General features: G+C 48.0%; 1 protein-coding gene across 2 annotated transcripts in view; it reads left to right on the top strand.

The window, feature by feature from the left end:
- The window catches only part of SEPT9 (septin 9), a 164,559-nt gene that overhangs the window by 19,728 nt on the left and 127,747 nt on the right, over window positions 1-17,084 (top strand). Inside the window, exon 1 of one of the 2 annotated variants that reach the window (XM_014953230.1) lies at window positions 16,033-16,063. The exons of the other annotated variant lie outside the window; for it this stretch is intronic. Within the exon in view, the coding sequence (XP_014808716.1) occupies window positions 16,048-16,063 (16 nt within the window). The 5' untranslated portion in view covers window positions 16,033-16,047. Of the gene's footprint in view, window positions 1-16,032; window positions 16,064-17,084 lie in introns of those variants that run through there. 2 annotated transcript variants of the gene reach the window in all.

The raw sequence follows: 17,084 nt of genomic DNA, 5'->3' as shown, positions 1-17,084 counted from the left end.
TTCCTGTGTCAAATACAGCACTTTGCATGGATCCAGTAGAAATACTACTGCTACAAACATCTCTTTCCCTTCCTGCATTAGAAACCACACTAGCAATTTTTAAACAAGTGCAAACATGAGGGTAAAAGCACAAATCTGGTTGCTGTCCCAAATCAGAGCACCAACAGGAGCAAAAGCAGTGTTTGCTGCTCCCAGTCAAACACCTTGCCCTTCAGCCACAAGTCACCAACTCTGTAGAAAAATGCCTGTACAAGGATTTTATCTGCCCCTAAGCCCTTACAGTTTCTCAGCCCGGAGTGTTAGGCATGAACCACTGCCATCTTTTATTTCCATCAACATATGAAGTTGCAAATGGTAGCTGCTGAGGAATGAGAGGTAGGTCCCACTCACCTCTTGCTGCTAGAGGGTATTTACATTTAGCAGGAGCTTGGGTGGACAATCGAATTTGTCTGCAAAAATATAAGTTAACCAATAGGTTAGAAACTGCTCCCAACAGTGAGTACAGAGCTGTTACAGAATTTAACAAGTAACACCACTGTCTAATCCAGCCTACATAATCCAGGTCCTCAGGGAAAAATTAAGGCATTCTTGTGCTCTGATTTTGTTGTTATTGCTTCAGTCCAGCTTTGGTTCAAAAAGCAAAATAGGCCTGTGCTTGGGACCATGGTGCTGACAGTCACATGAGTTCATCACTCCAGCTTTCTTAAAAGTTTTCCAAGTTCTTGCAGTTGTAGAAGAAAAAAAAAAAAGAGAGGGGGGAAAAAAAAAAAAAAGTTTAAAAAACAAACCTCAAAGTACAACTTGTACAACTTCTGCCTCCGAGCTGCTCTGTGGCTGAGCGAGTGGCTGTTTTACTATGTATAAATAAACTCTGATCGGTGGAAAAGGCTTAAAAAGCAAAAACAAATCCAGGGAGGCTGCTTGTTCCAGGCAAAACTTGGTGTTAGTGGCACAGAGGTTGTTATTCAGGAGGCACCTGTGCCAGCCCGGGGTGAGCTCCGGTGCTGAGCAGAGGCTTAAAATGAAAAGAGGATGGTGGCGTTGTTTGTGACACTGGCTGCCTTTGGGGCCAGAGGGGTTTCCAAATCGGGGGTGGAAGAGCTGGGATCCCCTAATGCTGCGGGACTCTCCTCTCCCTGCTCCCCACATCGGCTTTCCCGGTCGTGCCCTGCAGGGTGAGGGCTCCGTGCCCGCTGTTCTCGCTGGCTCCTTCTCCCAGCTAATGCAGGAGCAAGCGACCATGACTGATAGAATTACTCTGAGCCTCCTGTGAAATCCTGCCAGAGGTCCCAAGAAGTGACTGGCACATGGTATTTACTGAATTTCACTGAATTTCACTGAATTTTTAGAGTTGGAAGGGACCATAGAGATCATCTAGTCCAACTCTCCTGCTAAAGCAGGACCACCCAGAGCTTGTCAGAGCATGTTACTCAGGACTGCATCCAGGTGTGTCTTGAAAGTCTCCAAAGAAGGGGACTCCAAAACCTCCCTGGGCAGCCTGTTCCAGGGCTCTGGCACCCTCACTGTGAAAAAGTTCTTCCTCATATTCAAGTGGAACCCTTTATGTTCCAACTTGTGCCCATTGCCCCTTGTCCTCTCACTGGCAACTACTGAAAAGAGTCTGGTTCCCTCCTCAGACACATCTGAGGATGTAGAGCAGACACATCTCCTACAAAAAGTCCACTGCTCACCCTGTAAAGCTCGGGTGCTCCTGGCAGCTCCTCCAGGTGCTTTGCAGCTGATTTCTGCTCGCTCCAGCTACTGGTCCGTGCCCCCCCTGCTCTGTAAGCTCAGTCCTGCCCAGCTTCACCCTGGCTGCTGCAGGGATGCAGTGCCACCCTGCTGGCCACCTCTTAAAGTCCTGAGTCACGGGTCAGGCCACACGGCAGGGGTGTTTGGGGCAGCTGCCATGCTGCGAGTCACTCCAGCCACGTCACGGCCAGCTGGGCTCTGCCTGGGCTCAGAAGCCACAGGAGCTGGGGGTTTGTTTTCACTTGGAAAATCCCCCTGTGTGATGCTGCTGCCTGTTTATTGTTAAAATTAGTTACTAAGGTTTCTATCTTACACATTTCTCTTCTCTCATTAGTGTTGGACTAATGGAGTAAATGGACTGATGGGGAGGTTTTATTAGGGCTTGTATGCCGGGAACCTGAGAGAGTCTAAGCGTGATTATTAGCATGTTGTAATGGATTAAACTGGGTGTTAATGGTTGTGCACTGTACGTAGGGAAACCTGTTATTTGTACAAACCTCCTGAGGTGCAGATGTGCTAAAGCAGCCCCAGAGCAGACAGCAGTGGGGCGAGAAGAGGTCTGGAGATAATGGGCTGTCATAAGAAAAAAGCTGTCAGTGTTGAGTGACCTGATATTATGACTTCTTGCAGATGAGTCCAAGTGGTCCTTAATTGCTTTGCTTGCTTTGGGTTGATTGTGAGGGAGTGAAGCTGTGACACTGCAAAGCCCCTGACATGATTGATGTCTGGTTGGTGTCATAGCCCACCTTCCTTTGTGTTGTGACCGAGGCTTGGTTGATATCTGGTCAGTTCCTCAAAAAGATTGCTCTGCTTGCTTTGGGTTGATTGTGAGGGAGTGAAGCTGTGACGCTGCAAAGCCCCTGACATGATTGATGTCTGGTCGGTGTCGCAGCCCACCTTCCTTTGTGTTGTGACCGAGGCTTGGTTGATATCTGGTCAGTTCCTCAAAAAGACTGTAGTTGTATCTTGGAAACACTGTTTGCCTTGAGATTTCCCTTGGTACAGGGAAGAGACTGTAGTTGTATCTTGGAAACACTGTTTCCTTTGAGATTTCCCTTGGTACAGGGCAGTTATTTCATGGTATCACAAAATTGTCAGAGCTAGAAGGGACCTCTAGAGACCATCCAGTCCAACTCCCCTGCCAAAGCAGGGTTGCCCAGAGCACGTTACTCAGGACTGAATCCAGGAGGATCTTGATGATCTCCAGAGAAGGGGACTCCACAACCTCCCTGGGCAGCCTGTTCCTGGGCTCTGGCACTCTCACTGTAAAAAAGTTTTGCCTTGTATTTGAGTGTAACTTCCCATGTTCCAGCTTGTGCCTGTTGCCCCTCGTCCTGTCACTGGAAACCACTGAAAAGAGTCCAGCTCCATCCTCCTTCAACCCACCCTTTAGACACTTGTCAGCATTAATAAGGTCTCCCCTCAGCCTTCTCTTCTCCAGGCCAAAGAGCCCCAGCTCTCTCAGCCTTGTTTAAGGAAAATGAAAACAAGAACTACACTAACCATTACACTACATTGAAGGAACTGCATAATTGTGCTATGACCACCACCAAGCTTGCAAAAAGCCCAGGCAGCTCTTCTGAGCAGCTCTGGTTTGCTGCAAAGGCTCCGTTTTCAATGTTGTAGCTCCTGGCCGGGCTGTGCGGGGGCCTTGCCTCTGGCTGATTCATCGGGCAGAAAGGCACTGGATGAATCACCCACCGCCTGTTGGAGAGCTGCCACTTCTGCGCGGGACAGAGCCAGCCCTCCTTGTCCCATAAATCCTGCTGGTTTTACAAATCGGGGGAACAGCCACGGGGACTTCCTTTGGGGAATTTCACTGGGAATCTGGATTCCTTCTCCAAGAGATGAGTAAGATGTACAGAGGGCTGCAGAGCCTCTGAGCTCTCTATTGCCAGAGAAACTGGTGAGGTGACAGAGTGACTTCTCAGCTGCACAGACTGTGCTTCCCAAGCATGTTGTGGAGAACCCCTGACAAGCTGGAAACACAGTGCCTGGCTGGGAATCTCCTAAAAATGATGACAAAAGGAAACAATAAGCATCTTCTAAGCACATTTTGAGGTTAGGGAGCATCCCTCTCTGGCCTCATTTGCTCCTCTCCAGTATATTCTGGATTTGTTCTGTGGACTGGGTCCCCCTGGACCCAGCTGGAGGATCTCACTTGACTTCACAAGGCTGAAGCTCCAGCTCCATCTTCTTCTGTGAACACAGCAACTCTGCTGTAGCTTCTCTCCTGTTAGCAGTCTGCTCCCCACCCCGGGCTAAATTTACCTTTTTCTAAAGCACTTCAGGGGAAATCATTACCCATCTGCTATGACTTTTGAGCGCATGCCATGTAGGTGTGGTTGGGATAGAGTTTGCTTTTGGATGCTTTACCTCTTACCAGCAGAGAGAGGCTCAGACCTTTGTGCCGTAGCCGGGGGCGGCTCAGCCTGGTAGCGCTTTTTTTTCCTGGAACTTCCCGGCAGCAGCTGTAGGAGGAGGGGAGAGGGTGAAAAGGGGATTTTACGTGGCAAGCTAAAAATGAGCAATAACTGCTCTTGAAGTCAGCTCTTATATGTTTGCTTTAGGGATGTCTATTATTTCAGATGCTTAAGGAAAGGAGAGGCTTTTTCTGAGATGTTTTACTTGTCCTGGAATACTATTTTTTTAAGGATTTTTTGATTCTTATTTTCCATTACTCAAGCATAATTGAATTGCCAATGAAGCAATAGACAGGATTTGTGATAGATGACACGATGACTTATAGGTATTTTAAAGGATGGTGCAAATTGTTTTGGCCGAGGACTGTTTGCAATTTCAGGTTTATGTAAGATGTTGGCAGCACTGAAATAAGAATTGCCCTAATTACAGTACCTCCAGAATTCTATCCAGAGTGGTTATGTGTGAGCCACCCTTACCTAAACTGCGGATTCCTAATTTATTGCTTAGGCAAGTAGGGAGAAATACATCCTCACATATGAGCTCAGGCTGTAGGAACAAACACAGGAGCAACAGAGACCTGTGATCTGATCCTCACGTTAGGATTTGGGAACAATTTTTTGCCACATCATAACTTGCAAAATGATTCCCTATAAAATATGGGCAATAGAATATGTCACATTGGAGTTGTTGGCATTATCTAGACTGAGAATCACAGAATCATCTAGGCTGGAAGAGACCCTCGGGATCATCGAGTCCAGCCATCCACCCTACTCTAAAGTTCTCCCCTACACCATATCCCCCAACACCACATCTAAACGGTTCTTAAACACAGCCAGGGATGGTGACTCAACCACCTCCCTGGGCAGCCTGTTCCAATGCCCGACCACTCTCTCTGTGAAGAATTGTTTCCTAATGTCCAGGAGAAGCTTTGGAAAAACAGCTCTGTCCTCTGCTGGGTTGGTTTATAGTGTCTCAGGATCCCCTCCTGCCCCAGGCCCATCCTGCTTCCTTGGTGCAGATGCCACACAACCTCCTGCAGATGCTGAACACCCACAGCTCCCATCCAAGACAGCTGCAGTTAGAGGTGGTAGGAGGGGGGCAAGTTTGGTTTGTACCCTACCAAAGGGCTCCCTGTTTGTGCTACCTGCAACCAGTGAAGAAAAGCAAGTGAGCTGCTGGTGGGGGCGAGTGGGAACTGGGGATGTGTGGCTGTAAAAGCACAGGGACATCTAGCAGCATATGAAGGAGTTTGTTAAAACTCTATGAAGAAACTTTGGAAAAACTTGGTACCACCTAAACAAGCCCCAAGGGCTGTGGCTTGACAGGCACTGCCTGTTCTGGGGGCCTCGATGCATCTCTGGCTGCCCCCAGTCTTCTGAGAGAGGCTAGAAAAACTGAGACTGAATCTTTTTCAGGCTGATACTGCAGGAGAGAGACCCAGTGCGACTCCCTCAATGGCATTTAACCTCACTGTCATACGAGTTGCTGGGTGGGGCAGAGATGACCCGGTGTTTGCAGAGCCCCATTGTTCTCTCCTGAACCAGACCCGTCTCCTGTCAGCTCGCTGGCATTGTGTTTGTCTAAGCCATGGAAAAATGAACAGCGTTGTTCAAACTATTATTTTATTATTTTTTTTTTTAGTTCACTGGATAAACTGCAGTATCAAGGGAAAAAATATTGCCTGGATCCAACAAAAACATTCATTTAATTTTAGATTGTCATTTTGAACAGAAGTTTGAAACGGTTTGTTTTGAAATATATAAAAATAAAAGAGCTGGCTTTTTAGCTCAAACTCACAGCTAGCTCTTACTCCCCCAAACCTGCATTGCTGGGCCAACAAAATATCATTAAAAAAATAAATAAATGGTTGTACTGAGGATTTGCAATCAACCACGAAAAGCTGGATCCTCCGTCGCTGTTCAAACCTATTGCTCCAAACCTGAATTCAGGGCAAGTGATGTCTCCCATCAGCTCAGCTGAGGTCCCCTGATGCTCCAGCTCCACCTGCTATCTCTGTGGGAAACAGCCCTGCCCGTGCCTGATGTGCTGAAGCAGGTCTGTGGTGTCTCCTTTGCAAGGAAGAGTTTAGCTGCTGCCCTGAGTGCTGTGGGGGATGTAGGGTAAAAATATGTATTCCCTCCCCACACCTCTGAATTTCTCAAAGACTGGTGTATGATGGGTGGCAAAGGCCATATGAGCAGGGCTGTGTTGAAGACCATGCTCAAAAGCCAATGTTGTGTCCGAGAGGCAGCATTGCCCAGGTCTGTACTGTGTGGCTAACGGCTAAACACCTTTAACAATTATTTTGATTAGTTTTAAAATGAAAAAGGTGTATGCTTTAGAAAATTAATAGTTTTCTAATGTGCCTGCCCTCTCTTGTGGTGGTAAAGCCTGTAATTTTCCCAGAGTGCTACAAATCGTTGGAGTCTCTGTTGGACAAAGGCACCTTGATCCTCGGACAGACGGTTCTCAGCTGCCTCCAGGGCCTCGCAGTGTGTTTCTGGGGCTTAGCAGCTCTCAGGAGTTGTTGATGGCAGCTGGCATCAGTCCTGGCAAACTCATCTCTGCCAGCCCTTGCTGCAAAAATTAAGGTGGGACCATGGGATGTTCAATCAAAAAGCACGATTGTTATATTTTACTTGCGTGCTGACAGAATATATTGCCATAAATGTCAGTGTGCTCTGCTGTCACATGTTTCTGATGGTTCGTGATGATTGAGGTAATCCTGTTACGAAAACGATCTATAGCAGCACCACGCTGTGCTGGGGTGGCAGGATCAGCGTGATGGGTTTGGTTGGGTGCTCTGCCATTGCTAGATTTGGCTGGCGTGTGCAGGCAGTGGGAGAGCTTTTCTTCAGGTAGCAAAACATCCCAACATCTGTTAGGAAATAGTTTGGAGAAGCGAGGGATTCCAGCCTGTGGAGACAGCCAAAAAAGAAACCGCAACACGCAGACATATGCAGAAAATAACAAAAAGCCATGTGGGGCCCAACAGAGTGATTAACTACTTCCCCAAAACACCCATCATCTTCCTATGCCCACCTGGGGTGTGCAAGGAGAAGTGGTGCCACATGGAATGGGGAGATGTTGCTGCAGAGAATAACTCCCTGCTCCCTGCTTGCAGGGAAATCCCTCCCAAAACCAGTGCTGCTGGTTACCAGATAGCAAGGGGGGCTTTTTGTGAGAGGCTAACCTGTCCCCTCTTAGATGAGGGATGTCTTGGGTTTTGCAGCATAAGGTGGGATCAAAATCCAGGGCGATGAGAGGAAGAGGAGAGGCCTTCATATTGCAGTGATTTGTGAAGATTTAATCTGTCAAATATATGAAGTCTCTACTTGTTTTTTGTTTGGTTTTTTTTTTTTTTTTTGAAAGCTCTCTGGTGCTGTGCAGGAGAGGGTGGGACCCACCTGTCCCCAGGGGTGATGCTAACTGGCCATGGCAGTGTGTTTAACACCATACCAGGGAGTTTCCCTTCCTGCCTGGTGCTGGTGTTCTCAGGAAGAGCATCCGTGCTTCATCCCTCGTTCCCTACAGGAATCCCATGCTGCCAGCAGCGGTGTGGTGGGAGAGAGGCACGTTTTTTTTTTTTGGTTTTTTTTTTTTTTTTTTTGAAAGCTCTCTGGTGCTGTGCAGGAGAGGGTGGGACCCACCTGTCCCCAGGGGTGATGCTAACTGGCCATGGCAGTGTGTTTAACACCATACCAGGGAGTTTCCCTTCCTGCCTGGTGCTGGTGTTCTCAGGAAGAGCATCCGTGCTTCATCCCTCGTTCCCTACAGGAATCCCATGCTGCCAGCAGCGGTGTGGTGGGAGAGAGGCAGCACAGTCATTGGTGAGTCAGCCTGTTCCCACACTGGCCTGCAATGACTTCCCAGTGTCAAGGAGGGCTCAAATCACCCTTTAAAGGGTTTAAGAGGGGGGTTTGCTGTTGCCTGGGGAGCTGCTTCCTTCTGTGAAACTCTGGTTACACGGATAAGGCAGGTTTGCAAAGGCTGTGTGTGAAATGGGGCACCCCATCTATTGCTGCAGAAGCCCAAAACGGGATCCCAGCTTTGTGCTTGTAAAGCAGCTTCCACTGTCCTGTGTGCAGAACAGCCTCTTACAGAGCTCAGTGGGATTTGGGCATCTCTACAGCAGAGGTGGGCAACTGCATGGGATGGCAGCAGGAAGATGGGAAAGGAAGTTTTCTGTCCAGTGCTGGTGTATTTGTTAAAATAGCTGGCTGTGCTGGGCAGAAAAGGGCTCATTGTGAAGTTCTTGCTCAAGCTTTAACATCGATCATTGCACTACAGTGGTCGGAAGCACAATAGAAGTTACCTTCATGATGTGAACTCCTTAATTTCAGTGAGGGCAGGTTTGAATCTGATGCCCAGAGCCTGTAGCTGTCCCCTCAGTTTCCCTCAAATGCCGTGCTGCCTTCAACGCTCTCAGGTCAAGCAGATGGAAGTTAAACTGGGGGGACGATTGCAAGCTAGAACTAGCAGCAAAAGGAGTTTTTTCTTTTTCTTTTTTCCTTTGTCCATGCCAGAGGAGTATTATTTACAGGAAGCACTTTGTATGGCTCTGAGATTTGTTTAGAGAAGGAGTGTAGGGGGAGGAGACAGCTAAAGGCATAATGGAAATGAAAAAGGTCACGGTAAGGCTCAAGAAAGCCCATAATTTCCTGGTGTGGGAGTATGGCTATTCTGGGGACCGAGGGAACAGCAGACCTTGGGCTCTGGTTCCCAGAGGGTGGGAGCACTCACCGAGTGATGATCTGCAGAGGAACCAGCCCCCTTTGGTAAGAGCCCAGCACCCAGTAGCACCCTCCAAAGACTTGTGGGGCTGAACCCAAAGCAGCTGCTGGGGACACAGAGGGTCCCTGACACTCATTTGCTCCCCAGCTTGCCCAAAGCCATGTCCCTTTGCAGGCTGTGGCAGCAATGCCGGGGAGCGCATGAACTTGGGGAGCAGGTCGGAGTCCTGATCTTCAAGAGCAGCCCCTGGGTGCAAGTCTGCTTTGTTTTTGATGATTACCAAGGGAAATAAGGATTGCCTATCACTTTATATAATGGACAGAATAAACAAAGGAAACAAGGACAAGATGCCCTCGAAAATTGCTGCCGAGAGCTGCTGTCGAGTGACTCAGTGGCTGAGTTGTAAGTGCCTGGACACGTATGAATAAAAGTTGCTGAGAAGAATAACAGATCTTGGTGCGTTACAAGTCAGGACAAAGGACTTGCACATGATAGACCATGGGAGATGGCAGGGGTTTGTTCGAGTGAGTTTAAGGTGAAAAGCTGGGAGTTAAGGAGGCTGGAGGCTTTGGTTTGCCTGTAGGAAAGGCCCAGCTCTGGGCTGCAGAAGAGTTGCCCACCTGGTGGGCTGGTGGGAGCTCCCATCCTGCCCAGGTCTGTGAGAGGAGGTGTCAGCCACTGGCACTCTACGGCTGCTTTCCTCTTCTAATAGTTCCCATCTTCCATCCAGTGTGACTTTCAATTAATTATTTTTTTTTTTAATGAAAAGTAATATATATATTTAAATCAGTAGGAATGAGGATGAAACAGAACTCATTGCCTGCACAGAATTTAATTTGGAGCACTGAAAGTTGGTGTCGTTGCCGTTCCAATCCTGAAATGCTGTAATCCTCCCTGTCCTCTGGTTTGCTCTGGGGAAGGTTTCTGACCTTGCCGATTTCCAGTGTTCTAGTGATAAAAGGAGTCACGTGTCCTGTATTGCTTTTATCTAAGGTCAATTGCTAGAAGCACCAGGAAATCCTTAAAATTAGACTTTTATTATGTGGTCTTGTAGCCCTGCCTGCTGCATGAAGGGTTTTTTTTTCCCCTTTGGTGTCCCAACTTCGTGTGTTTGAGAGCATGTTTTATCAATTTGGGCATAATACTGAGAAATGTGAGGTTGAGTTTTGCCCAAGCTGTACCAAACCCACCCCATCCTACCATGGAACTTCTAATACCTCCTTTTTTTTCTTTTAATATTTGTTTTAGTAGCTAGGTTATGACTCTCAGAACTGTTGAATACTCAACAGACTTATGCAGCCTGAAGGACTAACATTACTGTAGCTAATTGCCCTTCGACGTTAATTGCCACTCAACTAAATCTGCATCTGTAAATGCTTTCCCAAATTGCTGCACTGACAAGTGAGATGCTTCAGTTGGCGAGTCCCACATCTGAGCATGGAAAGGCTGTCGTGCTGTGGGGCTGTCGGGGGATGTCATGGCTTGGGTGGTCTCTCCCATCCTGTTTGGCAGCTGCAGCACAAAGTTGTGATTTATTTCTTGGAGTGGGATTTTGTCAGATAAACCTCCCAACAGTGATGTGAAATAATCTGACAGCTGATTTCTGCAGTTAATGTTGGGAAGGATGAGCTCAGCCCTTGAGTTTGATCCATCTGCAGAGGTTTCAAACAGGCTTCCACTGCTCAGCTCCATTTGCTCCTCCATGGACCAGCTGCTCTCTAGGAAATTGGCATCAGGCATCGATGTTTTAAAATACATGTCAGGCTTTTCGGACAGTTTGTATGTGGTGGGAAAAGGGGAGGAGGATGTCTGCGGCTGAAGGGGTTTTGGTTGGCTTTTTATGTTTGTCTTTGCTAAGTTTTCAGGCACCATGGGAAAAGTAAGAGCCCTGTGCTTGAGCTGTGGTGGAGAGGGAATAGTGAAAAGCTGTTTCACAACATGTGTCTGGATTAATGTTCAGATCTTACTGAGCCTTTGATGTGCTTTGGGGCATGAATAAAAGTATGGGAGCCCCTGGGAATGGATATAAGCCAGAATAGTCTCTTACGTCAATGTGCTGGGTGCTTATTATTGCAGGTGTCTGCGTTAGACCCTTTTATAGACTGCTCCTGTTCCTTGGTGGACAGTTTGTGGGCTGCTGTTGGCAAGGTTTGTAACACAGGAGAACAGTTAGCAGCTCTGGACACCAGGAAGCAAGGAGCTGGAAGGTCAGACCAGGGCATAGTCACACAGCTCCTGGTCAGCCAGGAGGAAAACCTGACTTCAGTTCTGGGTAAAACTAAACGGTGGCCTCATTCCTAGATCTGTGGAGATACTTCTGTGTCCAAAGCCCCTCCATCTGATGGACAGACTGCTTCTGAGAGGCATAGCAGGGGTAAGAAGTGTTTCTCATAGGTCAGGGGTATGCAGGAGCGTGGGTCAGCGGATGGGAAAACAGAAGCTGTGCTGGCAGACTGTGTGCATCGGTGGTGGAGATTGATGGGGGAAGACCAATACAAGAACATGGTGAGGCAGGAGCAAGGGTTGGGCCTGGAAGGGCAGAAGAGGACAATGCAGACCCAGAGCACAGCCCGCAGTGCTGCTGGGCTTGGAGAGGGAGCAGAGATGCAATGAAGGAACTGATTCCACTGCTGAACTGAGCATGTTTCCTCCTCAGCACCTTCTCTCCACTGACTGTGGGCTACCAGGGCAGCTGCCTTACCCGGGACTGTTCCACACTCTTCTGCTTTCCGTCTGGAGATGACCATGTTTGAATTTCTAAGAGAGTATGAAGTTTGCCAGGGTGGGTTTGTTTGTGTTTCTCTCTAAGCAAATACCTGGCTGTCACGTGGAGCTGGAGCAGGTGGCAAGCAGCACCTTGTCCTATTCCAAGGTACTCACGGTTTCAAGGCAAAATCATGGCTTATTAACACAGCCTGGAGGAGCTCCTGTTAGCTCTCCTGAGTGGAGGATGTCTGGGTGTTTCCATTAGACTTACAGGGTACAGGGACGGAGTGTGGAGGATGTCTGGGTGTTTCCATTAGACTCGTAGGGCACAGCTGTGCAGATCTGATGGGAGCAGTCTGCTTGCTGCAAGGCTGGCCATGCACGGTCAGGGTTTGCCAGGGTGGGTTTGTTTGTGTTTCTCTCTAAGCAAATACCTGGCTGTCACGTGGAGCTGGAGCAGGTGGCAAGCAGCACCTTGTCCTATTCCAAGGTACTCACGGTTTCAAGGCAAAATCATGGCTTATTAACACAGCCTGGAGGAGCTCCTGTTAGCTCTCCTGAGTGGAGGATGTCTGGGTGTTTCCATTAGACTTACAGGGTACAGGGACGGAGTCAGCTGTGCAGATCTGATGGGAGCAGTCTGCTTGCTGCAAGGCTGGCCATGCAGGGTCAGGTTTTCTTTGTTTAGGTGATCTGTCCTGGCTTCTTACACAGGAGGGACCCCAGAGAGACAAGCTGGGCTGGTGCAAACAGACACTTGAAGTGGAGCTGCTCTGCCTGGCACCTGGTGGCTTTTCCCATTGAGGATCCAGTGTTAGAAGTTTGCAAAGGAAACGGTCTAATACTGATGTTCTACAAGATGAAATTCTCCTCCTGGGGCTGAGCCTGGATGCTGTCGACCATCACAGGAGGGACCCCAGAGAGACAAGCTGGGCTGGTGCAAACAGATGCTTGAAGTGGAGCTACTCTGCCTGGCACCTGGTGGCTTTTCCCATTGAGGATCCAGTGTTAGAAGTTTGCAAATGAAACGGTCTAATACTGATGTTCTACAAGATGAAATTCTCCTCCTGGGGCTGAGCTTGGATGCTGTCAACCATCTCATTTACAAGGCTCTGACAATCTGCCTTCTACACCTCAATTTTTGGTCATCTCCATCCCACCTTCCTGCAAGCACCTGCCTGGAGTACTTGGCACCCTAAGCTATTTCTGTAGTTGTTGATGATAAAATCTGGGGATTCAGCCCAGGTAGGGTATGAATCTTTTGTAGGAACCTCCTGCAACCACTGACTTGAGGGAGTCTTTGTATAGATTAGATCTTTGCACTGGTCCTTGCTGAATCACATTCTCTTTGGGTTTTCTGTTTGTTGCCTGCTTCCAGTGTACCAAGATTAATTTGAATTCTAATATTCTCTAACATACTGGCATTTCATCCCCACTTGGGATCATCTTCATCTCTTATAACCTTTCTGTTTCCCAGTTCTGATAGTTATTGAATGATGTATCCTTAGGTCAAAAGACAGATGGGAGATCAGGCTTTGGATTAAAAAGTGCCTTGGCATAGTCCCTCTGAATGACCTGAAAGCATCCAAGCCCCATTGCCTATGGATTACGGGCAAAATAAAACTATAAACCAAGTAGAGACTTCTGCACTGGGGGGCTTAACAGCTTCCTCTGCTTTTCAAATCATGTAACCATAATCTTTGAAAGATTAAACAGTGTTTCAGCTGTGTGTTTTCTATTATTTTTTTTTTTCAGTTTCACTTTCTTATGGAATAAACTGATGGGGGCAGACACCCAGTGGCTGGAGTCAATGTTTTGCTTATGCACAGGAAACTTACGGCATGAATAGTGACGTGTCCCTCCAGAGAGGGATGTGGCTGTTGCTCACCTTGTCCTGGAGCATGGTGCTACCTGGTAGTGGGTTTGCTCTGTGCTGGTATCTCAGAGCCCTGTAGAGGGGCTTCTCCAGGGACTGTGCTTTGTGAATAAACATCACCTTTTCTCCTGTGCTCCCGAAGTCTTCCCAAGTGTCCATGGGGAAATTCTCTGGGAAAGACATATGCTTATGTCCACTTTATTGCTGTGATTATTTTTTTTTTTCAGTTTCACTTTCTTATGGAATAAACTGATGGGGGCAGACACCCAGTGGCTGGAGTCAATGTTTTGCTTATGCACAGGAAACTTACGGCATGAATAGTGACGTGTCCCTCCAGAGAGGGATGTGGCTGTTGCTCACCTTGTCCTGGAGCATGGTGCTACCTGGTAGTGGGTTTGCTCTGTGCTGGTATCTCAGAGCCCTGTAGAGGGGCTTCTCCAGGGACTGTGCTTTGTGAATAAACATCACCTTTTCTCCTGTGCTCCCGAAGTCTTCCCAAGTGTCCACGGGGAAATTCTCTGTGAAAGACATGCTTATGTCCACTTTACTGCTGAGGAAACTGAGCTGCAGAGAAACAAGCTGCTTCATTTGGTTTGTGGGGCCAGGATGGGATATAATTGGATATTCTGACTCCTGCTCCTTGTCTAATGAGTGTGCAGATAACAAAAGTGCTTCCTGTTCCTGTGTCTTCAGTCTTTCAGACATTGATCTTCAAGCTCAGAGAGAGCTGAGATCCTGTATTACAGAGAACTGAGGCCCGGATAGAAACAAGGTGGAATTTAATTTTGCCTAAGTTGGGCTATCTAAAAGCAGCTGTCTGAATCAGAGCTGGTCCCAGCAGCCTCTCCGGCTAAGGGCTGTCAGATGAATCACCCTATCTTCCACTTCCATCTCGGGATGGAGGTGATTCACGTCATGGAGGGTCTCTGAGGCTCCTACACAGACATTTAATGTGAAACACTCATGTGGGTGCTGCCCTCAGGCTTGTAGATATTTGTGACAGAGCAGAGTCAAATCCAGGCCTGATAACCAGAGGTCTCCAAAACTGTGGGCATCCTTCCTTCACAGGTGCTAATGCATGTGGCCACCAGTTTGCAGCAAGTGGCTGCTTGGTGTACCAGCAGCTTTCAGAAGTGCCAGTATCCCTCCGTGCAGCTGGGGCTGCTTCCCCTGACCTGCTCAGGACAGAGTTGGTTGAGGAAAAGTCACACTGAGAACTGTTGAACACAGTGCACTGAGGCACTGTTACACATCTGATGTCTCAGAAATGGTAAATACAGTAAATACTTTTGGTCTGTACCAGAGAACATTCTTCCCTGACTCCAAACCCGTTCACAAAGAGGTGCTTTTGTAGAGAGGAAGAGGGGTGCCAGCAGGAAGCTTGCTGAGACAACACAGAAACATTTTCTACCCGTGATCTCAGCCTCTGGAGATAAGGCTGGAATTCTGACACCCCCCAGAGCATCGTCCCTTGGCCCCTTGTCGATCCCACAGCTCTGGACAGGGTGGGGAGGTTCCTGCCTGAGCGATGCTCCTGCAGGGGAAACAAAGGGTTGGGGCAAGTTTGGGCTAGAGGGACGTGGCAGTGTCATGGATCCCCTCTGGAGAAGAGGTCTTGGAATCCTCTGACTGTGAAAGATGCTATTCACAAAACATCAGCTTTTTTAATAAACTCTGACAATGGTTTAGGGGTCATCAGAAGTGACCTGAGCCTCCAGACTGAGAAAAAATCTTCCAGGTTTGGCTGGCAGCAGCCCGTGTGTGCACCATAGCAGGTCACATATGGTGTGGGTCACTACTTATGGCCTATGGTGCAAGTCCGTGAGCTTCACCCCGTTGGGAATCCTCTCTCATGTTGCTGCTTAGCAGAGAGCAAGGTCTCGGTGGTGCTGGGGCTGGTGCACGAGGATTTGGGTTACTCAATAGTTGTAGGCTGAGCTTTCCAGGGAAAATCCATGCCAGCACAAAGCAGATCTCAGTCCTGTGCGTGTATGTGTACTTGTTACAGAAATAGCAGCACTTGCCTTTTGTGTTGTGAGGGTTTTCATAGCAGAGGCTGAATACTTGTACCGTTTGGGGTGAGTGTCTTGAGGGAGGGGTTCTGGATTGGGGCTGGGCCTCCGCTGCCCGGCTCCGTTACCCAGAGCGTGCCATCATCCACGTACAATGCTGCCTTTCAGCCAGACCTACAGAATAGGCTTTGTGTCTCCTTGTGTGAGCCCTTTTTTAAGAGAGAAAAGCTTCCTTAGAGGCTGCAGGCAGTGCTCCGTGCTTTGAAATGGTTTCCACCTGTGCCAGGAGTGATTTCACTCTGCCTTTTGCCAGGGCTGAGCTGTTTGGTGGTGCTGGGTGCTTTACCTGCCCCTTGTTGGCAGCTGCAGAAACCCATTAGAGGAAGGAGTTACACTGGGATTGCTTGGTGCCTGAGGAGAAGAGCACGTAATCGTGGAGTTACTCTCAGGTAGTGGTGGTAGCTCCCTACAGCTGGGGCTTATTTAGATGAACCTACTCTTAATTTTCCTGCTGCCCCTCTGTAGAGCTGCCTGTTGGAGAGCATGGCTTGGCAGCAAGGTAGGTGCTGGGTCTAGAGTTATTTCGTCCTTTACAAAGATTTAAAACAACAAGCCAATAAAATATTAGTGTTTATGTATTAAATATCTTGGTTTTGAATAAGTTTAGTGGGTTTTGTGCTGGGTGCCTTACCTCTCTGGTGTGCAGGAGCAGGATGTGACAGAGATATTCTGAGGCTCGGCTGGGACAATAGGTACTTGTGAGAGCTAGTGCTCCTTGAAATGGTTTGTAAGAGAGAGACTTGGGGACGAGGAGGAACTCACAGGAAATTTAATCTCGGTGTTGACTGCTGACCACTCACGGGTACAGCCCTAAACAGCTTGTGTAGCTGATTCTGGGATTGTGGTTAGTCTTTCTGTGGGTGTCTGACTTGGAGATGGAAAAGAGAACTGTAAGTGCAGCATTGAGATTTTTAAGATGCATTTAGGCCCTCTCAAGATAGAGATGGAGTTGTACTATACCTCTTAAAGGCACTTTTGCGAACTCTAGTGTAAGCTGATCTGCAACATTAGGCACTTCAAATATGTCCTAAAAATTGGCTGAAGTTCTCTTCTATTCCAATTTCCCTGCTACAGCCACTATTAAATATAATTGTAAGATACAAAGAAAAACATTCAAAGAATGTTACTAGCTTATGAAACTGGATTGCCTTGGCTACTCCTGAGGTAGACTTAATAGGAGAAAACCCTCAATTGTATGGGTCTAGGGCTTCATCATAGTCTCAAATTGTAACTTCCCTTCTTCCCTGATGTTTAAGGACAGTGGACATTATCTCAGTAATCTATAGATAGTGCCTGACTCATTCTCTACAGAACAGCTCAAATGTAAAAACATTAAGTAATATATCCGTTCTGCTCCTATAAGCAGGGGAAGTGCTTGACACCTCATTTTACAGGCAGAAAAAAGGATACGTGGAGGGAAGTGACGTGCAGTGGGTCATGGTAGAGCTGTGATGGCAGCAGAGCAGTTCCTGACTGTCTGCAGATGGCTTTGCCCCTGCAGCTGAGCTGGTCCTCCCTGG

Source organism: Calidris pugnax, unplaced genomic scaffold (genome assembly GCF_001431845.1).
Source record: "Calidris pugnax isolate Ruff unplaced genomic scaffold, ASM143184v1 scaffold9, whole genome shotgun sequence".
Classification (NCBI taxonomy): Eukaryota; Metazoa; Chordata; class Aves; order Charadriiformes; family Scolopacidae; genus Calidris; species Calidris pugnax.
The sequence above is the reverse complement of the archived record's forward strand: the minus strand, read 5'-3'. Positions and strand labels throughout refer to the sequence as shown.